At 39.9% G+C, this 23,595-nt stretch overlaps 1 protein-coding gene across 4 annotated transcripts in view; it reads right to left on the reverse strand.

Annotated features, from left to right (window-relative positions):
• Window positions 1-23,595, reverse strand: part of SCML2 (Scm polycomb group protein like 2) — a 98,826-nt gene that overhangs the window by 67,151 nt on the left and 8,080 nt on the right. For 3 of the 4 annotated variants that reach the window (XM_045996331.1, XM_045996333.1, XM_045996334.1), the window contains exons 2-5: window positions 12,780-12,825; window positions 9,113-9,181; window positions 3,344-3,414; window positions 2,251-2,485 (exon numbers count right to left, since the gene is read on the reverse strand). In XM_045996331.1, the coding sequence (XP_045852287.1) occupies window positions 2,251-2,485; window positions 3,344-3,414; window positions 9,113-9,181; window positions 12,780-12,801 (397 nt within the window). In that variant the 5' untranslated portion in view covers window positions 12,802-12,825. The remainder of the gene's footprint in view (window positions 1-2,250; window positions 2,486-3,343; window positions 3,415-9,112; window positions 9,182-12,779; window positions 12,826-23,595) is intronic. The other variant, XM_045996332.1, reaches the window with a different exon arrangement.

A 23,595-nucleotide genomic window follows, 5' to 3' on the forward strand; every position in this document is an offset into this window, starting at 1 on the left:
GATCTCAGGGTATTTTTAACTATAGTAGGAAACAAAAAGAAATCCATTCTCTCATTGTGCTTTATAACAGAGAATGTTCATTTTCAGCATTGTAAAGAAGAAACAAAAACTAATCTATACCATTCATTCAAGACTACAGAAGTAATAGGGATGCTGGGTGGCTCAACTGGTTAAGCATCTGCCTTTGGTTCCGGTCATGATCCCAATCCCAGAGTCCCAGAATCAAGTCCTGCAACGCATGGGGCTCCCTGCTCAGCAGGGAGTCTGCTTCTCCTTCTGCCCCTCACCCTGCCCTCATGATCTCTCTTTCTCTCTCAAATAAATAAAGTCTTTTTTTTTAAAAAAGACTGTAGAAGTAATAAAGGAAATAATTTATTTTCTACAGAATATCAGAGGACATCTAAATATTTGGGGAGACCAGGCTTTAAAAAAAAAGATTTTATTTATTTATTTGAGAGAGGGAGCACAAGCAGGGAGAGCAGCAGGCTGAGGGAGAGGAAGAAGCAGGAAGAGGGAGAAACAGCCAGAGGGAGAGGGGCAAGGAGCCTGATGCAGGGCTCAATCCAGGAACCACTCCCCTCCACCCCACCACAATCCTGGCAATCATGACCTGAGTCAAAGGCAGACCCTTAACAGACTGACCCACCCAGGTGCCCCAGGCCTTTTTTTTTCTCAGACTTATTTATTTATTTGGAGGGTAGTGCACCTGAGGACCGGGGGTAGGAGCAGAGGGAGAGGGAGAAAGAGTCTCAAGCAGTATCTGCGCTGGGAACAAAGCCCAACGTAGGGCTCACTCTCACAACCCTGAGATCATGACCTGAGCCAAAACCAGCAGTTTTAGGCACCCCTGGAGTACATCTAAATAAATATTAAAAGAGAACAGGGATGCCTGGATGGTACTGCTGGACTTTTGGTTTCCTCCCAGGTCGTGGTCTTAAGGTTGTGGGATCGAGCCCTGCATCAGGCTCCGTACTGAACACTGAGTCTGCTAAAGTTTTTCTCCCTCTCTATCCCTCCCCACCTTGTACACACGCGCTTTTTCTTTCTTTAAAATAAATAAATCTTTTAAAATTAAGTAAATATTAAGAGAAAACAATTTGCCCAAAACTGGAGTCACACACTTTTTAGCTTTCAAAAACTTGGTCAAAATTGAGAGCTTTGAACTTAGAAACCTTTGCTATAATGTTCCATCAATCTCCTCCTTTTCAAATATCTAAAGGTACTGATCCCTCCTCCTCTTACTATGATTTCTTCTCATTGCAGTTATAATGAAACTGCCAAGTTTGAAACTGGGGTCTGGATGTGGAATCCTACCTTTCCCCTGTTCCCCCACCCATGCTGAAAATGCTGAATGGGTCAAAAGACAATAATGAGGGAGGAAGTGACTCAGTAACAAATGCTATGAACTCCTCCCCCAGAAGGGTTTCTGAATCTGCATGTGTGACCTGGTAGAGGGGCTTTAGACATGTCAAGTTTGAAGATAGCATATGTCTTGCCCTGGAGTGGAGAACCTTCAGCACACATATACCAAATGTGTATTTACATGAAACTCTGTAACATATGGTACTGAGCTAATCTCTCATACATTCTCCATAATAACCATCTATTTGCAAAAATGCCTAGAAGAGATTTTTTTTTTTTAAAGATTTTATTTATTTATTTGACAGATAGAGATCACAAGTAGGGAGAGAGGCAGGCAGAGAGAGAGAGAGAGAGAGAGAGAGGAGGAAGCAGGCTCCCTGCCAAGCAGAGAGCCCGATGCGGGACTCGATCCCAGGACCCTGAGATCATGACCTGAGCTGAAGGCAGCAGCTTAAACCACTGAGCCACCCAGGCGCCCCTAGAAGAGATTTCTAAAAGGCTACTTCAGGACATCCAGCTGGCTTGGTCCATAGAGCATGCAAATTGACCCTGGGGTCTTGAGTTTGAGTCCCACACTAGGTAAAAAGATTACTTAAAAATCCAATCTGGGGTGCCTGGGTGGCTCAGTTGGTTAAGCAGCTGACTCTTGATTTCGGCTCAGGTCCTGATCTTGGGTCATGAGATCAAGGCCCACATGGGGCTCGGTGCTCAGTGCAGAGCTTCCTCCCCCTCTGCCCTTCCCCCTGCTCACACACTCTCTCTCTCAAATAAATAATAGAATCTTAAAAAAAAATAAAATCTTCAAAATAAATGAAAGGCCACTTGAACTTTTTCTACTGAATATTACATTAGTAAGAATATGTTATTTTAAAAACTGTTTATCCTTACCCAGTGGAGGCTGAAGTAAGTCCCCTTCCTTTTCACATGTCCCAATAGGCTGTATGTCTGGAGAATCGACAAGTCTCCAAAAATCATTTCTGTTGTCACTACCATCCAGTCTTAAACGTAGCCTGGCACCAGTAATTCCAACGACCGTGGCTATACATATTGAAGTCATATTGCGAGGGTCATGGGCTTCCAATTTCATACCAACTTTGAAGTCATTAGCTGGTGGAACCTGGGACTGTATATGTTACAGATGTATGTGTGCGTGTGTGTATAGACACGCGCACGCGCACACACACACACACACATAAATAAAGTTTTGTTAAAATGCATCAACTGTAAGAAAAACAAACGGTCAGTTATGTTACCAGAATACCTGTGAAATGTTTTAAGTAACAGTCATAGCAGATGGTGAGCAAAAGAACTATAAAGGTCAAGGAAAAGATCTCCAAACCCTCTCTTTTTATAGACATAAAAACACTGCCCATTCTGATCTTATTCCTTTGCCCATTTCCAGGCAACCCAAATACAGCCTATAAAATGTACCTTGAGTAGCTTTCTAAAATAAGAATCTGATTAGGCCATTCCCCTTGAAATAAACCAACTGGCAGCTCACCACTGCCTAAGTCCAAGTCCTCAATACAGTTTAAGAGCCCCCACACCTTTAACCTTCTTCCCACACTATCACCTCTGCCCACTTTGTGCTCCATGCTATCCCTTAACACTCAGGTTCTTCTACACCTATGTGCCTTTGCTTTGGATGTTCTCTCTGCCTGGAATATCCTTCCCCTCATTCCAGCCATCTCAGATGTCACCTCTTCTGTGAGTACTCCCAGTATAGAGTTATCATACTTTTCATAATTAATTATTTACATGTCTGTCTTTCCCTCCAGATGGACAATCACGAAGGCTAAGTATACCAGACACAGAGTAAATTCTTAATGAATGAATGCAAAGAAACCATCTGGCCCTTAAGTGGCACTACCACAATCCCATTATCTCCTCACACTGCTAGAACCTAACAATCACACAGACATCCCTCAACAAATTAACCGTTCACATTAATATATACAACATCTATAGAATTTTGGCATACCTGTCTGAAACACTCCGAAGGGGCACTCAAAGATCCAGTCTCTTTCAAGTAATTTTCCCAGTGGAAATCATCTGGAAAAAAAACCCCACATATACAAAATAGGGGTTTTTTTAGTATATATAATATGTATACTAACTTTCAGGGGTAAAATGGGGCTTTAGTTCCTTATCTCTTTTAAAAAAAAGACTTCCTAAAGAGCGGATTCAAATTTCCTGATCTGCATTTAATTATCAGCATAGAAATAAAAAATAAGACAGCTTTCTGATAATAATGGCTCTGATACAATTATACTCCAGATCTTCTCCCTGTAATGAGGAATTAACACAATGATTCTAAAAATGCAGACCCTAAGAACAACTAAACAATTTTTTATAGAGTAATAGTAAATTCTACTCATCTGTCTCTAATATAAATTTACTCAAGACATGTGTGGGGCGCCTGGTAGTTCAGCCGTTAAGGATGTGCCTTCAGCTCAGGTCATGATCCCAGGGTCCTGGGATCGAGCCCCGCATCGGGCTCCCTGCTCAGCAGGAAGCCTGCTTCTTCCTCTGACATTCCCCCTGCTTGTGTTCCCTCTCTCGCTGTCTCTCTCTCTCTCTGTCAAATAAATAAATAAAATCTTTAAAAAAAAATGTGTGTATACTCAAGACCATTTTATCCCATTAATGTAAAGACACTTCTTTCTTTTTTCATGGAGAACTAAAGGTGTTTAGGTATGGGGTCTAAGAGAATCTTACCTCTGCAATGCTTTATGGAAAGAAAAAAATCTGGGAACCAGAGCTGCCTCTCAATTGACTTTTAGATCTCCATACATGGTATCAAGAATATGGTGGCAGAACAAAGCAGTAAACCAGTCTTCAGTACAGTCACTGATATGAATTATTTTAATGATCTATATTTTCTACCAACACTTGCTGTCCCTTCTCTCACTGTATTCCTGATGTATTACAATGGTATTGAAGGTCATAAAGCAGTGTACTTTGCCTGGCTTGCACTCTTCAATTGTGGTTCCAGTCAGACTGCTAAGACACTGAGAAAAATACTTAATAGCAGTATCAAAAGTACCATTAATTCAAAGTTTTTTTATTTTTTAAAGATTTATTTATTTATTTATTTTAGAGAGCTAGAGAGTGCGTGTATGCATTCGTGCAGGTTTGTATGCAAGGAGAGGCAGAGGGGAGACAGAAGCAGACTCCCGGCTGAGTGGGGAGCCCACTCGGGGCTCGATCCCAAGACCCCAAGATCATGACCTGAGCCAAAATCAAGAGTCAGACGCTTAACCAACTGAGCCACCCAGGCACCCCACAATTCATACGGAGTTGAATTCTCTTGATTAATTTCCTTACTATAAAAATATTGGGTTTGACAGTTTCCCTTCCTAGGGGAATCTGCATAACCAGCATCTTATACACCCTTCAAAGGGTAGAATACTTATACACACATACACATGCAAACAAATGGAGTGCTGTTAAATGTTTAACAGCCAGGTTTCCAGAATATACAAATAAAAAGCCTGACTGGTAGTGTTTGCAGATTTCTATGGTATAAATACTACCACCATGGCTGATCAGAAGGTAACAAAGTAAAGTCGACAACTACAAAGCTGGGAAGAGATGTGCACTAGTGGCTCTCCCAGCTGGTGTGAGCCAGCTTCAGCAAACCACTGTTATGTGTGTTTATGCATTTATATGTGTATGTACACATATTACACATGGTATTAAGCATGTCATACATAATATTATATACCCTGCTTTTTTTAACAATAAATCTAAGAGATTGTTCCATTTTTAAAAAAGATTTTATTTATTTATTTATTTATTTGACAGACAGAGATCACAAGTAGGCAGAGAGGCAGGCAGAGAGAGAAGGAAGCAGGCTCCCCGCTGAGCAGAGAGCCCGATGCGGGGCTCGATCCCAGGACCCTGGGATCATGACCAGAGCCGAAGGCAGAGGCTTTAACCCACTGAGCCACCCAGGCACCCCAAGATTGTTCCATTTAAAAAAAAATACTGGGTTTAATTCTGCTTGTAGATGATAAGAAGTGCTGAATGGCATGCAGAAGAATGTCAAGAATATAGGCTCTGAGGTTGAACCTGCCTTTTTCCAGTCTGGCTCTTCTTCTTACAAGCTATGTGACCTAAGAAAGTCATTTCAGTTTCTCAGCCTCAGTTCCTTCATCTACAAGATGAGGAAAAGTAATACATACAAGGTATTTTGAGAATTAAGTGATGTAGCATACATATGTCCCTAAGTAAAAGGCGAGCATTTTTATTCTAAAACTCAATGTCATAGCTGTGCCTAAATTTAGTAATACTGGATAGCTTGTCAAAAGTGAAAACTGGGGTGCCTGGGTGGCTTAGTCGGTTAAGTGTCTGCCTTCAGCTCAGGACATGATCTCAAGTCAGGGGTCCCTGATCAGTGAGGGATCTGCTTCTCCCTCTCCCTCTGCCCCTCTCCCCCGACTTGTGCTCTCTCTCTCTCACCCGCTCGCTCTCTCTCAAATAAATAAAATCATATTTTATATATATATATAGTTTTTTTTTAAGGGAAAAATGTGGGGCACTTGGGTGGCTCAGATGGTTAAGCATCTTCCTTTGGCTCAGGTCATAATCCCAGTCCTGGGACTGAGCTCTACATCAGGCTTCCTTCTCAACAGGGAGTCTGCTTCTTTTGCTCCCTCTCCCTCTGTGTGTGCTCTCTATCTCTCTAGCTCTCACCCTCTCTCAAATAAATAAATAAAATATTTAAAATAAATAAAATAAAATAGTGAAAATGGAGATCCATAGTTCCAAAATTAACTAACCAGAATATTTCAGTGACCTCCTAAGCACACACCCGACAATCAGGAAACCCAAGGTTCTAACTAAAGCTCTACTATCATATGACCTTGGAAAGTATTAAAGAAAGAACAAAACAGGGGCACCTGGATGGCTCAGTTGGTTAAGCATCGGACTCTTGGTTTTGGCTCAGGTCATGACCTCGCAGTCATGGAATGAAGCCCTGCGTTGGGCTCCATGTTCAGCACAGAGTCTTGCTTGGGATTCTCTCCCTCTCTCTCTGCCCCTACTCCCGCTCACTCTCTCTCTCTCAAATAAAATATATAAATATTCTTTTAAAAACAGGGGTGCCTGGGTGGCTCAGTCAGTTAAGCTCCTGACTCTGGATTTCAGCTCAGGTCATGATCGGAGTTGTGGGATCAAGCCCCACATTGGGCTCCATACTTAGTGGGGAGTCTGCTTAAGGATTCTCTCTCTCCCTCTCCTTCTGCCCCTTCCCCTGCTCATCTCTCTCCCTCTCAAATAAATGAATCTTGAAAAAAACACACACACACAAATGGAGGAGGAAATCTGACTATGATATCATTAAGGAGCCAACATTCCAGGAAGAAAGGAGTGTAAGGTGAAGATAATGACAGTGAAACTAAAATTATTTCACAATAATACCTCAAATAAACCAGCTGCATTTGTAAAATTTCTCAATGACACTGGAAAAAAATTCATCTAACACAATTTCCTAAATATTTTTTATCACTAATTGTGTCTGAATGGGCTACAGTTTGAGCTAGCAAATCCTTTACACAAGTATTCTGCAATATGATCATTTTCTATCACATTGCTAGCTAATGATCCTATGTAGCATTTAACCATTGGAGCCTTAACTTTTCTCTTTATTCTTAAGGCAGTATTTTCAGTCCCCAAAACTGCTCAGTTGGCTGCCCATGTGCTGAGACCCTACCAATAACACAGGGGAAACACACATAGCAACAGACTTTAGATTTAGATTCGCTAAAATTTAGATTGACATATCTTCAACCACAGCTGGAATTCTTGACCCAGAGCCAAAATTGTGAGAAAGTCTTACCCAAACCTGAGGACCCAGTCTGCCTCTGTATCTTATCCTAATGGACAGACTGGATCAGAGGAATGTTATTCTCCCTCAGAAAAGAGGCCTGGCAACTGACAGGTTTGTTCATGAGACAGGTGTACACATGTACACTTCCAACTGTCACTGATCTCTAAGATGAGATGTTAGGGTCAGGGCCCTGAGAAATATCCACAGGTATCTGTCAATTTGATTAAGTAATCTCATTTTTTTTTCCAATCAAGTTTGAGAATTTTGAAAAGTTACTAGTTTCAATCTTTAAGAATATATTTTTTAAACTTTATTTTTATGAAAGGTCCAGAATAGCAAATCTATAGAGATATAAAGTAGGTAAGTGGTTGCCTATAGCTAAGAGAAGGAAAAGGTATTGGGAAAAAACAGGGAATGACTACTAACTGGGTACAGGATTTCTTTTTAGGATGATGAAAATGTTCTCAAACTGAATGTGGTGATAACTGCACAAGTCTGTGAAGATACCAAGAACCAATGAATTGTATACTTTAAATGGGTGAATTCTATGGTATGTGAATTATAGCTCAATAAAATGATTAAAAAAATAAAACAGATGGAGAATCTGTAGGGATAAGGAAAAACATTTTAACCTAATGGCCTCCATTTCCTTGGAGGGTTTTGGGGGTTGGAGGGAATTGCTGAAGAACAAATAAGGTCAATGGAAAAGGGAGCTAAGGAAGCACTGGGGGCCCAGCCACAGTGAGAAAGAATGATTCCATGCAGATTACCTCTACAGGCAACCTTCTTGTAGGAACAGAAGGTAAACTACCCCAAGAGTGGGGCCGGCAGGACAGGTACAACAGAAAAACAAGGGGCAAAGGTTTGCCTGGAAAACTCCAATAAACACAGTAAATTTGTTATGGTTATTTTTTTATTCAGCTTTTTGTGTGCATATGACTAATTTTTTTGTTTTCCTTAAGAGCAGGTACAATGGGATGCCTGGGTGGCTCAGTTGTTATGTATCTGCCTTCATCTTGGGTCATGATCCCAGGGTCCTGGGACTGAGCCCCAAGCTGGGCTCCCTGCTAGGCAGGAAGCCTGCTTCTCCCTCTCCCACTTCTCCTGCTTGTATTCCTTCTCTTGCAGTCTCTTTCTTTGTCAAATAAATAAATAAAATCTTTAAAAAAAAAAAAGAGCAGGTACAATGGGTCAGATCCTACCTTCTGAGTCTCTGATGCAGTGCTATACACTTGCTGTACATGATATGAAATTTCAAACATGAATTAATAACTCAAGGTTAATAAGCATTTACTGAAAATTTACTGTATGCCAGGCATTATATTAGGTGCTTTACATTTATTTTATTTAATTCCAACAGCCCAATGAAGTAAGTAGTATCATCCCTGTGCTACAGAAAAGGAAAAAGAGACTAAGAACATTGAGTAATTTGCCCAAGGTCAAAAGGCTAGTAAAAAATGAGTTCAGGATTCTAGAACAGGTCTGTCAGACCTCTCAATGCCTAAGCTTTTATCCAATGATCTACCTTTTGACCATCAAAAAAAAGGATTTTCACATTGACTCTAATACTAGAAGAAGAGTTTCTATTAATAATCAAATTATCATTTTTAATTGTTAATAAATGGTAATTACTAGCTAGGTATCTTTAATTTGGCAAAAATTACACTGAAATGTATTTTTTTTACTTTAATCCCATACCAATTTATGTCTAAAATAAAGCCAAAATAAAATTTTCAAAATAGAATCTTTTACCTTTCCTATTGCTCAGGTTTTATATTTACAGGAGTTTACTACATACCGAAAGCAATATGAGTTCATATTAACACTGAATGAAAAGAAAAATATATTGTACTGAACTACTTTAAAACCTACCATTCTGACCTAAAAAAACAAAACCAAAAAAAAAAAAAAACCTACCATTTTGCACAGAAGAAGTACCTGAGTGAGGAGGTTTCTCTTGATTTTCCTTCTTGACATCCATTGAATCTAAAATATGAAAGAAAATAGTGAGCAACATTGGAAGGCCATAGCAAAAGTCTAAAAGAGCTCTTAGGAAACCTATAAATTAGGGTGCCTGGGTGGCTCAGTCAGGTGAATATCTGACTCTTAGTTTTGGCTCAGGTCATGATCTCACGGGTTATGGAGTCGAGCTATGCATCAGGCTCTGCGCTCAGCAGGGAGTCTGCTTGAGATTCTTTCCCTCTGTCCTATAAAACCTATAAACTAAAACTATTTTCTAACAGAACCCAGTTTTAATTTTATAATTAATATCCTCATTTTCTGCATAGGATTTCACTTTCTAACATACTATGTATCCTACAATTTGATCGTTTATTTTGTTTATTGTATGTCTCATTCAACTAAAATGTAAGCTCCAAAAGGGAGCATAACCTCCTCTACCTCATCTCTAAAATTAAAAAAAAAAAAGAATTAACATACCCTAGAAATAAACTGCATGCTTTTAAGAGTTTAAAACATAAGAGGGAAACCTGAATATGATGTAATTCAATAGACTAGGCAGAGATTTTTCTCTGTGCCAAGCTGAGGAGCTCCAACAGCACTAGACCTTGTGACTTTACAAATCTTAAAGGACTCATTTTTTAAAATTAATCATAATACTATTATACCAAAAAAAATTAACCATAACTCCTTAATAACATCAAATAAGCAGTCAGTGTTCATTATTTCCTCAAATGTCTTATTTTAAGTATGTCTCTTTGAATCAGGACCCAAATAAAGTCCATGTATAGAACTGGCTAATAAATGTCTTAAATCTCTTTTGATACTTATAGGCTCCTCCTCCTCCTCTTTTTTCCCCCCTCTTCCTTTGGGAATTTTTTTTGCTCATGGTATCAGTTTAGTTTTACAGCCTGGATTGTGCTGACTAGCTCCTGTGGTGCGGGTTCTTCTGGTCCTTATCTTTTCTCTAAATATAATGTATTAGTGGGGCACCTGGGTGACTCAGTCAGTTAAGCGTCTACCTTCAGCTCGGGTCATGATCCCAGGCTCCTGGGATTGAGTCCCACATTGGGCTCCTTGCTCAGCGGGGAGCCTGCTTCTCCCCCTACTTCTGCCTACTACTTCCCCTGCTTGTGCTCTCTCTATCTGACAAATAAATAAAATCTTAAATAGAAAGCTAGCTAGATAGACAGTAATAGTATTTTGATTCAGAAGAGCTTAATCAGATTCAGGTTTGGCTTTATTGCGGAGAAGAGAGAAGTTGACTTCACAGGTGGTGTTGTGTACTTCTCACAAGAGGCTCCTAATATCTAGCTCTCTTTCTTTTTGTGATATAAACAGCCACAGATGGCTACTGCCTAGATCCATTAGTTCATTAATGGTTACAAAATGGAGATACTCTAATTTTATCATCCTGTCTTTATTAGCCAGAAAACTTGAATAGAAAGAAACCTCTCCTCTTTAAATATTCAATTACCTGAGGTACATATCACATAGGAAAGTCACAAGCAACACTTCTTTTCTTTCCTTTACTTTCTAATTTTCAAAATAATTAGCTGGATCCCAAGCATTCTCCACAGATGACCAGTGGGTTTTGTTTTGCTCTAACATTATGAGCTCATGAATGTAACCATACTTAATAAGTTGCCAATCTATCACTGTTTTCTCTTACTGATGCCCAAATTGTCAAACAACAAGCTTCTCAAAGAAGGATCTATGAATGATACCAGGTATACAATTTAAGGTAACAGATCTACTTTCTGGTTATGACTCAGTGCCTCTTCAAGATGTATGAACATTTAAGATAGATATATAAGGTGCTTTCTATTTAAATGATTTGAATGTACAAAGTTTAAATGTACAAAATTAATGTACAAAAATTAAATGTACAAAGAAAGTACAGAGTTGTATTTATTAAATAGTTCTACAGCAAGACTTTCTAATAGGAGAGAAAGTTAAACTGTAAAGGCATGGTTCCTGCTCTAGAGAAGCTGAGAATCTAGTTAGAGACTACACTAAACACTTGACAAAACTGGGAATAGCAGAGGACAACACTTAACAGTCAGCCACAGAAAAGCTGACAATAGACACAGGACTTGAATTAGTCTTGAAGGAAGAACAGGATTTAGGATGGCAAAGGTGTGCAGGATGTTTTGTAGAAAAGAAAATACAGTTGACCCCTGAGTAACACGGAAGTTAGGGGTACCTATTACCAATAGTTGAAAATCCACAAATCACTTTTGACTCCCCAGAATCTGAACTACTAATAATCTAGAAATGGTTCATTTGGGAGTTTTTTTCAAAATGTCACAAATCTCCAAAAAGTTTCCTAACATAGTTATAAGAAAAAAACCCACATATTAAGTGGATCCATGCAATTTAAGCTCATGTTGTTCAAAGGTCAACTACACGACACAAAAGAGAGAGTGCTAATGAGTGGGGTATTCTCAAGGCAGGGTGAGCAGACTTCTCACTAAAGCAAGACAAGACGAAGCATTTTTTAAAAATTTATTTGTTTATTTGCTTGTATATTGGGGAGGCGCAAAGGCAGAGGGAGAGAGTGAATCTTAAGCAGGTTCCATGCCCAGCACGGAGCCCAAGATGGGGCACAATCTCATGACCCTGAGATGGTGACCTGAGCCAAAATCAAGAGTCAGTCGCTTGGGGCACCTGGGTGGCTCAGATGGTTGAGCATCTGCCTTTGGCTCAGGTCATAATCTCCAGGTCCTGGGATCGAGCCCTACATTGGGCTCCCTGCTCAGCAAAGAGTCTGCTTCTCCCTCTCTCTCTGACCCTTCCCCTGCTTTTGTTCTCTCTGCCGCTCTCTCTAAAAAAAAAAAAAAAAAGTCAGTCGCTTAACCAGCTAAGCCACCCAGGCACCCCAGGATGAAGCATTTTTTAACCAATCATATTAGAGTTAGAATATATGGATTCTGATTTTGACTCTGTCACAGATTGTTGCATGACCTGTTCACTTAAAATCCCTGAGTGTCAGTTTTCTCACTTATAAAACCAGGAAGAAGGGGCACCTGGGTGGCTCAGTCGGTTAAGCATCTGCATTCAGATCGGGTCATGATCCCACGGTCCTGGGATCAAGCCCCAAATCAGGCTCCCTGCTCAGTGGGGAGCCTGCTTCTCCCTCTCCCTCTGCTGTTCCCCCTGCTGTTCTCTCTCTCTCTCTCTGTCTCTCTCTGCCAAATGAATAAATAAAATCTTAAAAAAAAAAAAACTAGGAAGGAAAAACAAAATTATCTTTAATAGGTACTCAGTTCTGAAATTCCAATTGTAAGCACCTAACATCTCCTATGACTTTATTTCTTTTTTTTTTTTCAAGATTTTATTTATTTATTTGACAGACAGAGATCACAAGTAGGCAGAGAGGCAGGCGGGGGAGGAGGGGGAGCAGGCTCCCTGCTGAGCAGAGAGCCTGATGGGGGGCTTGATCCCAGGACCCTGGGATCATGACCTGAGCCGAAGGCAGAGGCCTTAACCCGCTGAGCCACCCAGGTGCCCCCTATGACTTTATTTCTAAAAGGACTTCTTTTTCAAAAGTTCAGTCTACCAGAAGGTACTCATCCCAAATGAATAACTAAAAATATCATCATGTTTAGAAAGTAAATCTTACCTTCATTCGCTGTTTGCCCCATGGTATTCTTTTCTGGTACTTTTTCCTACAAGGAGAAAGATCAATTAATGCCTCCTTTTAGCTTATTTCTGAAGGGCATTATTATTAGAAATCAGTTATAGATTTAGATCATTTTAATTTATTCCCCTTGAATAAAAATAAGTTCAATAGATTAGTAGTTGGCAGGGGCTGGGGAAAGAGGGACTAGGGGAGCAACTACTAATGGCTATGAGTTAGGGGGTCTCTTTTTTGTGGTGATGAAAATATTTTGCAATTAAATAGTGGTAATAGTTATACAACCTTGTGAAAACACTAAAAACAAATGAATTGTAACACTTCAAAAGGGTGAATTTTATGGTTAAATGAATTAAAAAGAGGAGATGGTAAATTGATAGAGTTAGGATTTAATCTGAGGCCTACCCCAAAACCCACTTAAGCCCATATTATGGAGAGATGGAAGAATCATGACTATGTTGATAAAACTTTTAAGAACTACAAGAGTCAAGTCTTCTAACAAGATAATTACTTGTTCAAAGACCTATGTATTGTGAGCCATTAATTCATTCATTAATTCACTTTTCCTGCATGTCCTCAATATGCCTGGCAATCTACAACAAAGACAAATAATACACTGTCCTTGCCATCCAACAGCTCCGTCCAGTCAGAAATAGGCCTATGAATAAAACACAATATGAAAGCTATAGGAGAGGTACGTACACAGAAATATTTTTTTTTATTTTGTTTATTTGACAGAGAGAAATCACAACTAGGCAGAGAGGCAGGCAGAGAGAGAGGAGGAAGCAGGCTCCCCGCGGAGCATCCCAGGACCCCGGGATCATGACCTGAGCTGAAGGCAGAGGCTTTAACCCACTGAGCCACCCAGGCGCCCCCGTACACAGAAATATTTAATATGGCATTAGGATATCCATCTCCCATTACTCTGTGTGACTGTGGTCAGAACATGATAATGTGTATAATGGAAGATAATTTGTTATTTAAAGAAGCCCATGAAGAATACATTCATTAAGCCACCCACTGCATCTCTGCCACGCCTTCTGCATCTCTGATTCAACAGACTTAAATACTCAAGCATCAACTCCTCAAAATATGCTCCTTTTGACATTTTTGTTTCTCCTGCCAACACACTACTCTTCCAGGTACTTGGGATTTAAAACCTCAGGTATGACTGAATGTGTGAGGTTCTTTTCTTTCACTCACACATTCAATCAGTAGCCAACATGCACTCTCTCACATCTCTTCCCCCTGGCACTAACTAGTTTATATGCGCATTAGCTCCTGCCTGGTCTAATACCATAGTCACCTAACTTCTTTTCCCATAAGGGTCTTTCCCCACCACGACCTACCCAATACATGTCAGATATGGACTAAGCTGCTTTCTGCCCAAATCATCTACCTGCTTCAGTGATTTCACTGAGTATTGAATGGAACAAAAAAATCTTCTGCTGGGCCTATTTAAGGTCCCTCACAATTGCAAAGCCCCCTGGTATCTACCACCTACAGCTATCCTGTGGCCTAGCTCAAAACTCATCATGTTGTTCTATCTGCATGGAATACCCTTTCTTCTGCTGCTTCTTGAAATCCTATCCATCCTTTAAGACCAAACATAAATCCCACCTCTTTCTTAAAGACTTTCTTGGTGCTTTCTATATCACCACCATCTGTTTCCAGGTGTGACATAGTCATTTATTTAACAAATATTTACAGAATTCCTATAAGCTTGGTACTGTGTAGACAGAAGATACAAAATCTACTACAAAAGACCTTGGAAATCTAGTGAGAGAGACATATTAACAAATAATTATTGAACAAAGAATAAAATACAAGCTCTATTAAGAGAGGTAAAATTGGTGCTCTGTGTGAAAACAAAAACACAATTAATTAACTGCGAATATAAAAGAAGTGGCATTTGAACTGGTCCTTTAAAGATGAGTATTTCGATGAGCAGAGAAGACAAAGAGAGGAATTTCAGGCTGAAGACACTATGAGTGGACACTAATGAGTGGACACTAAAGAGGCTCCTGCCTCCTCTACTCAATTATGAAATGCTAGAGTTGCTCAGTTTCCTACTGAGCTCTTATTTCCCTCTATAGTCTCTTAGGGCCCATGCCTTCAGAAGCCACCCATACAAAGATGATTCACAAACCCCTATTAAGATATCAGCACTGAAAGTCAGACTGAAATAATCAAATGAATTAAATATTCAATACTACTGTGAGTGAGGATGTTTTCAATTAAAGACCATAGTGGAGCGGCTAAAGAAAAAGACAAAATGAGGGCACCTGTGTAGCTCAGATGGTTAAGCCTCTGCCTTGGTTCAGGTCATGGTCCCAGAGTCCTGGGATCAAGCCTGCATTGGGATCCCTGCTCAGCATCCCTTTCCCTCTGCCCCCCTACCCCACTCGTACTCTCTCCCTCTTACTCACTCTATCTCAAATAAACAAAAAAAAAACTTTAAAAAAATTTAAAAATAAGAGCCAAAGCCAAAGTGAAAAAAAAAAAAAAAGACAAAGTGAAAATCCTGCTTGGATTCAGGGTGCTGAATCCAAGCAGAAAGTCAGAAAGTAAAAAGTTGTGAATTACATTAAAATAAGTTCCACTACTATACATAGGGCTCACACATAGAGGGTATGTCCAGGTTCCTATGCCCTTCTCTCAAATCTCTAAACCATTACTGAATTCTTCGGGTTTTTAAGATCTTATTTATTTATTTGACAGAGAGAGACACAGCAAGAAAGGGAACACAAGCAGGGGGAGTGGGAGAGGGAGAAGCAGGCCTCCCGCTAAGCAGGGAGCCTGATGCAGGGCTCCATTCCAGAACGCTGGGATCATGACCTGAGCCGAAGGCAGACACTTCACAACTGAGCCACCCAGGCACCCCCCATAATTGAATTCTTAATCTCAACTGTTATCACTTGCTCCCATTAGTTGAGTAAGTAATCTTATAATCCTTGAAGGTGAAGATACATGTATAGAAATGATTAAAAGTAAATCTTTGAAGACTTAGATAAGTAAATCCACCTACCATGCACACAAGTTGGAAGATTTCTAAAATAGGCATAAAACTGCACTAACCATAAAAGAAAATAATAAACTGTACTTAATAATGTATCCAAAGGCAGTATTTAATCAAAACAGAGTGGTATTAGCATAAGGATTGACATATAGACCAATGGAACGGAATGAAGTCCCAAAAGATGCACATATATATGGTGAATAGATTTTTAACACAAGTGCCAAGGTAATTTAATGGAGAAAGGATACTTTTGGGTTTTTTTTCTTTTTTCAACAAATAGTATTGAAACATTCCCATGTACCAAAAAAAATGAAAAACAACACTTATCTTAGAAGTGAATACATAAAAATTACCTCAAAAAAGATCATAAATTTAATGTAAAGCCCACAACTATAAAATTTCTAGAAAAAAAAAAGAGACCTTGTGACTCTAAGTTAAGCTATTACTTCTTAAATATGACACAAAGAAGCACAACACATCAGAGGAAAAACTGATACACTGGTCTCAAAACTAACAACTGCTCTTCAAATGATACTGTTAAGAAAAGGATAAGCCACAAAATAGGAAAAAATACCTGCAAAATATGTATCCGATAAAAGATCTGCATCCAGAATATATAAAGAACTTACAATTCAATTTTTAAAAGGCAAAGAGCCCAATAAAAACATAATTGGCAAAAGATTTGGGCGATCACTTTGCTAAAGAAGATACACAAATGGCCTCTGAAGCATGTGAAAAGATGGTCAACATCATTACTATTCAGGGAAGCACAAATTAAAATCATAATGAGATACAACTCATAAAATGGCTAAAATTAAAAAGACTGACAATACCAAACATTGATGAGGATGTGGAACAACTAGAACTCTCATACATTGCTGGTGGGTATAAAATCACTTTTTTAAAGATTTTATTTATTTATTTGAGAGACAGTGAGAGAGAGAGCCTGACTGGGGAAGGGCCAAGGGAGAGAGAGAAGCCAGCTCCCCGCTGAGTGCAGAGTCCAACATGGGACTCAATCCCAGGACTCCAGGATCATGACCTGAGCCACCTAGGTGCCCATAAAATAAGTATTTTTTAAATAAATTTTTAAAAGATTTTATTTATTTATTTGACAGAGACAGAGACAGCGAGAGAGGGAATACAAGCAGAGGGAGTGGGAGAGGGCTTGACGTTGAGCAGGGAGCCAGATGCTGGCCTTGATCCCAGGACCCTGGGACCATGACCTGAGCCTAAGGCAGATGCTTTAACGACTGAGCCACCCAGGTGCCCCCGAAATAAGTATTCCTTTAAAAACAGAACTTTCTTGGGAGTTAAATGCAATGCAAATATTCTTAACTTTAAAACCAATGCTCTGGAATCCAAACCACTTATTTTAAAGGTAAAACCACAGACCAAGGAATAAAATAAACACTACTTATCCCCAGATAAAGACTGGAAGAATTCCAGATCCCTTTAGTTTGAAATTAGCCATATTAGATAAGATCAACTCTTTCAGAGTTTGGAACTTTTCCTTTTCAATTATCATACTCAGTACCTGTGAGCAGATATATCTCTTTTGAAGTCCAAAGTCATGCCAAATAAAGCCTTCAATACACAAAAAGAACTCAAACTGTTTATGAGTACATGCGTCAGGGACTCAGTAACTTTCCCTTTGAGTCCTCATGCTGTTAAAGTGCAGTGAGTTGTTTGAAGACACCATTCAGACTTTTTTTTTTAAGATTTTATTTATTTGACAGAGAGAGAGAGATCACAAGTAGGCAGAGAGGCAGGCGGTGGGGGGTGGGGGGGAGCAGGCTCCTCGCTGTGCAGAGAGCCCGATGCGGGGCTCAATCACAGGACACTGGGATCATGACCTGAGCCGAAGGCAGATGCTTTAACCCACTGAGCCACCCAGGTGGCCCACTATTCAGACTCTTAATTATAGAGAATAAACTTAAAGTTACCAGAGGGGAGGTGAGTAGGGGGATGGGTGAAATAGGTGATGGGGATTAAGGAGTGCACTTGTCATGATGACCACTGGGTGATGTATGGAACTGTTGAGTCACTATAAAATATTTCTTTTCAAATATTCTGAAATTCATATATCTCCTTGATTCATTTTTCCTTCCCGACTCTCCCCAATATTTCTACTATCAAAGGTTTATATTTGGCACATGCAAATGTATAAATTCTTTTTTCTTTTTCTTTTTAAGAGAGAGAGAGAGAAGGGCACCTGTGTGGCTCAGTCAATTAAGTGTCTGCCTCTGGCTCAGGTCATGATCCCAGAGTGAGCCCTGTGTGTTGGGGGGAGGTGTCCCCTGCTCAGCAGGGAGTCTGCTTCTCCTCTCCCTCTGCCCCTCTCCACTACCTGTGCTCTTTCTTTCTCTCTCTCTCTCACTCTCTCTCACGTGTTCTCAAATACATAAAATCTTCAAAAGAAAAAAAAAAAAGGAGAGTGCACTGCGTGGGGCTGGGGGGGGGGCAGTGGTAAGGGAGGAACAGAGGGAGAGAGAGAATCTTAAGCAGGCTCCACCCCCAGTGCAGATGCCCAATGCGGACTCAATCTGAGCACCCTCTGAAATCAAGAGTAGGATGCTCAACTGACTGAGCTACCCAGGCACCATGTAAATGTGTAAATTCTCATTCAATCTTGGCATTAGATGTAAAATCAAATGAATGATTAACCTTCCTTTATTTTTAAATATATTTTTTAAATTATAAGATGGGGCACCTGGGTGGTACAGTCATTAAGCATCTGCCTTCAGCTCTGGTCATGATCCCAGGGTCCTGAGATGGAGTCCTGCATTGGACTCCCTGCTCAGCGGGAAGCCTGCTTCTCCCACTCCCCCTGCTTGTATTCCCTCTCTTCCTGTGTCTCTCTCTGTCAAATATCTCTGTCAAATAAAATCTCTAAAAAATAATAATAAATAAAAATAAAATAAAATTATAAGACAGATAAGGAGGGGAAAAAAATCACCTATAGCCTTACCATAAAACAATAACTGCTGTTAACCATCTGGTGTAAATCCCTTCAATTGTTAAAAATCACATATGTGTGGGGCGCCTGGCTGGCTCAGTGGGTTAAAGCCTCTGCCTTTGGCTCAGGTCATGATCCCAGAGTTCTGGGATAGAGCCCCACATCAGGCTCTCTGCTCAGCGGGGAGCCTGCTTCCCTTCCTCTCTCTCTACCTGCCTCTCTGCCTGCTTGTGATCTCTGTCTGTCAAATAAATAAATAAAATCTTTTTTAAAAATCACATATGTAAATCCATATATAATATACATTTGAACCACTTTCTTTTTTAAAGATTTATTTGTCAGAGAGAGAAAGAGAGAGAGCACACAAGCAGAGGGAAAAGCAGGCAGAAGGAGAAGGCTCCCTGCAGAGCAAGGAGCCCAGTGTGGGACTGGATCCCAGGACCCTGGGATCATGACTTGTGCTGAAGGCAGATGCTTAACCAACTGAGCCACACAGGCATCCCCGAACCGCTTTTAAATATATACTTTCCAAATTCCATATATCAATAATCTAATAAAATTCTGCCCATATTGTAATTCATAAAGCCAATACTTTTAGAAAATAAAAACTGGACAATAATGCCTTTTAAAAGTTCATGTCTTGGGGTGCCTGGGGGGCTAAGTGAGTTAAGCATCTGCCTTTAGCTCGGGTCATGATCTCAGAGCCCTGGGATCAAGCCCTGCATCCAGCTCCCTGATCAGCAGGGAGTCTGCTTCTCTCTCTCTCTCCACTCATGCTCTCTCTCTCTCTCTGTGTCTCTCTCAAATAAATAAATAAAATCTTCAAAAAAAAAAAAAAGTTCATGCCTTAAGGAAAAACTCCACTATTCTCAAGATTACACTCAAAACAGGAGAAAAATTAGTGCTTATTTTGTCATCTAAAAAGTGACAAACACCAGGGCACCTGGGTGGCTCAGTACATTAAGCTTCCAACTCTGAATTTCAGCTCAGGTCATGATCTCTGAGTCATGAGATCAAGCCCCATAACAGGTTCTGCACTGGGGGTGGAGCCTGCCTAAGATTCTCTCTCCTTCGCCCTCTTCCCTGCCCCTTAAAAAAAAAAAGTGATAAACACCAAGTTAGATGAAAATACATTTACTAGGGCATTGGGTTAATTTTTAAGTTTATGACATATTTATCATATTTAATGTTGTTTGATCACCAAAACCTTTCACCATTTCTATACAATTGTTATGTCCTATACCATGCTATTTTTTTTTAAAGATCTTATTTATTTATTTGACAGAGAGAGAGAGCACAAGCAGGGGGAGCAGCAAGCAGAGGGAGAGGGAGAAGTGGGCTCCCTGATGTGGGGCTTGATCCCAGGACATGGGGTTCAGGACCTGAGCCAGAGGCAGATGCTCAACAGAATGAGCCACCCAGGCATCCCTATACCATGCTATTTTTTAAAAAGGATTAGTAGTTCTAACATAAAAACATACTTAGAGAAAGATGGGGGTTTTATTATTAAAAAGAGAAAATAGGGGCACCTGGGTAGCACAGTTGGGTAAGTGACCAACTCTTGATTTTGGCTCAGGTCATGATCTCAGGGTCATGAGATCCAGCCCTGTGTTGGGCTCAGTGCTGGGCATGGGGCCTGCTTGGGATTCTCTCTCTCTCTGCCCCTCTCTACCCCTTTAAAAAAAAAAAAAAAGACAGGGGCGCCTGGGTGGCTCAGTGGGTTAAGCCTCTGCCTTCGGCTCAGGTCATGATCCCGGGGTCCTAGGATCGAGCCCCACATCGGGCTCTCTGCTCAGCAGGGAGCCTGCTTACCCCCCCCCCACTCTCTGCATACTTGTGATCTCTCTCTCTGTCAAATAAAAAAAAAAAGACAAATAAAAAGATACTAGTGGAAAAAAATCAGTACTCAACCTGAATGGTTAATTTCTCTCTGGTCTGTATAAGTTTTACTACAAGATAAAAATGCAAATTCAATGAGAAAGATAAACATTTTCCTAGGATTGAGTACTAGGAGGAGTATGTAGAGATCTTTTTTTTTTTTTTTTTTTTTTTTTTTTAAAGATTTTATTTATTTATTTGACAGACAGAGATCACAAGTAGATAGAGAGGCAGGCAGAGAGAGAGAGAGAGAGGGAGGGAAGCAGGCTCCCTGCTGAGCAGAGAGCCCGATGCGGGACTCGATCCCAGGACCCTGAGATCATGACCTGAGCCGAAGGCAGCGGCTTAACCCACTGAGCCACCCAGAGATCTTGATGTAAAGGAATGCTGGTTAATTTAATAGAAACAATTTTTGAGTGTAATTTAAGAAAACATAAAAGTTCTATTATTCCTCTTAAAATACCCCAGCATTTCACTGTAATTCAACTATGTTTTTTTGTCACAATACAAAGGTAGAGATTATAGATAGAAGCCAAAGGAATAGACTGGTCTACTGGTAAATACTGCTAGCATCAACTCATAGTTGAATCCCCAGTGCCGCAAATAAAGATATGCCATGAAGCTAACAACATATCTATATGACTTACATACCAGATATGCAGATAGCACAGCTGCTGTCTTTCTGGAAAAAATTAAGAGCCTAACATTCTTTTAGAAATACAAACGTATCTCACAAAGGCATCGTCTGCACAGGAAACAACAGAAAAGCTTAATTTTGTTCTCAGTACACTTTGAACTGCTTCAGCACTTTTAAGAAAGACTCAAGACTCCCAAAGTAGTTCTCCATGTTCTATGAAAGAGAAAATTTGGGCAAGAAAAAAAAAATTAAAAGCTTTGTTTTGTTTTTTGCCAGCATACAGAGAAGTTGCTTCACTGAATGCATATAAGGAGCAACTCCACTGTGTGAAAAAATATTTTTTTAAATATAAATCAGCCAAAAGAAAAGTATTAGGTAAGTATTATTTTTTTTCAAAGATTTCATTTATTCATTCAGAGAGAGACACCACAAGCATGAGCCAGGGAAAGGGGCAGAGGGAGAAACAGACACCCTGCTGAGCAGGGAGCCAATGCAGGGCTCCAACCCAAGACCCTGGGATCATGCCCTGAGCAGAAGGCAGATGCTTAACTCACTGAGCCACCCAGGTGCCCCTGGTTAGCACTATTTTATAGTAAGTCTGACACTGACATCTCCTTTACCAACATACCACAGTTACACTCAATCTGGTTGCTGTATCTAAGCAAACTTTGAACAAGCATTGATATTCTGGGATCTTTTACAAAACCATTTGTTCTGAAGAATGTATCTTGTTATAGAATTAAGAGCTGATAAGAGATCAACAAATGCTTTGAAAATTCCTGCATTGTCTTCAGCCATTTTCTCAGTACGATTAAACAATGAATAATGGTGGAATTATTTATTTATTTATTTATTTATTTATTTATTTTTAATTTGACAGAGAGAGAGAGAGACAGCACACACAAGCAGGCAGAGCAGCAGGGAGAGGACGAGTGAAAAGCAGGCTCCCCACTGAGCAGGGAGCCCAACATGGGGCTCAATCCCAGGACCCTGGGATCATGACCTGAGAAGGCAGACACACAACCAACTGAGCCACCCAGGCGCCCAACAGTAGAATTATTAAATCTAAAATTCCCATTGATCTTACATGATTCTGGAGAAAGTTCTGGGTGGTTATTTCTCTTTCTTCGAGAAAGACAGTTTTAAAGAACTATTTAGCATTTTTAGCAAGTTAATGGGTCTATAATTCTACCATTACAGAGCCTTTCCATTACTTGTTTGTTTCAGATTGTTTTTCTTTTTTTTTTTGTTTTGTTTTGTTTCATTTTGAAGATAAGGTAATACACCTTGAGTCTCTAATTAGAGACCACTATGTGAAGAGGCAATAAGGGTAAATATTTTGACAAGGACAGGAACTTAACAAGTCTGACAAAGAAAAAATCTCCCAGGGCCCTTTTCCACTTTAAGCCATTGGTCAGATGTTATAAAATGGATGGAATTATATGGAATTTCAACCTGAGAAGGTATAAAAACAAACAAAATACAGCTGAAGAAGAAAGTTTGTTCCTGTACCAACAGCAAAATTTGGTGCATATTTCCCAGACAGAAGTCCCATAGGTGGGAATACATAAAGTCCAAACCTAAGCGTTTATTATTAGACTTGTTCACTGAACCTCCCATCTGGCAGATATTAAAATCCACATTTTTTGAAAGAGTAAAGTTACCTTAAATTGAGACAACATCAAATTTTTATCAGTGTAAAAAAGATTGTCTACTTACTACATTATACATTTACCAGAATAACCGTCTCCTGATAACTAAGATTTTGGTAATAAATATAACAACACTCAAAATACAAAGAGTTGCTGGGATACTTTATTTTTTTGCAATCTGGCCACTACTTTCCTTCTTTTCCCACAACTGCTTTCCAAAACCCTATTTACCTCCCAGGCATCAGACCCCATTTCAGTGTTTCAGTCCTTACTCCCTTGACACTTCAAGAGTGATAGGTCAGCCTTCATTCCAGACACCTCTCATCTCTGAGCCCCAGGTTCTCTGGTCGTCCCACCTCTGTTATCCCTCTATGTCTACTTCCTCCTCCTGCCCTAGCCATTGATCTTCTCTAGTCAGTATCTTCCTCTAGATTCTAGTAATTTTAGAGTCCAGACTCTCATTCTATTCCATGGTGATGCACCATCCCTATGTGGATGACTCCTACATCAGCATCTCTAATCTCAAACTCTCTCAAAATTTCTAGTCTAGCCAATTGAACATCAGTCTAAATGCCTCACAGCCACTTCAAACATCACATATTTAAGAAATCAAACTCTTTTGCCTTTCAAAATAAATGACTCCTCCTCTGCTTCCT

Source organism: Meles meles, chromosome X (genome assembly GCF_922984935.1).
Source record: "Meles meles chromosome X, mMelMel3.1 paternal haplotype, whole genome shotgun sequence".
Lineage (NCBI taxonomy): Eukaryota > Metazoa > Chordata > Mammalia > Carnivora > Mustelidae > Meles > Meles meles.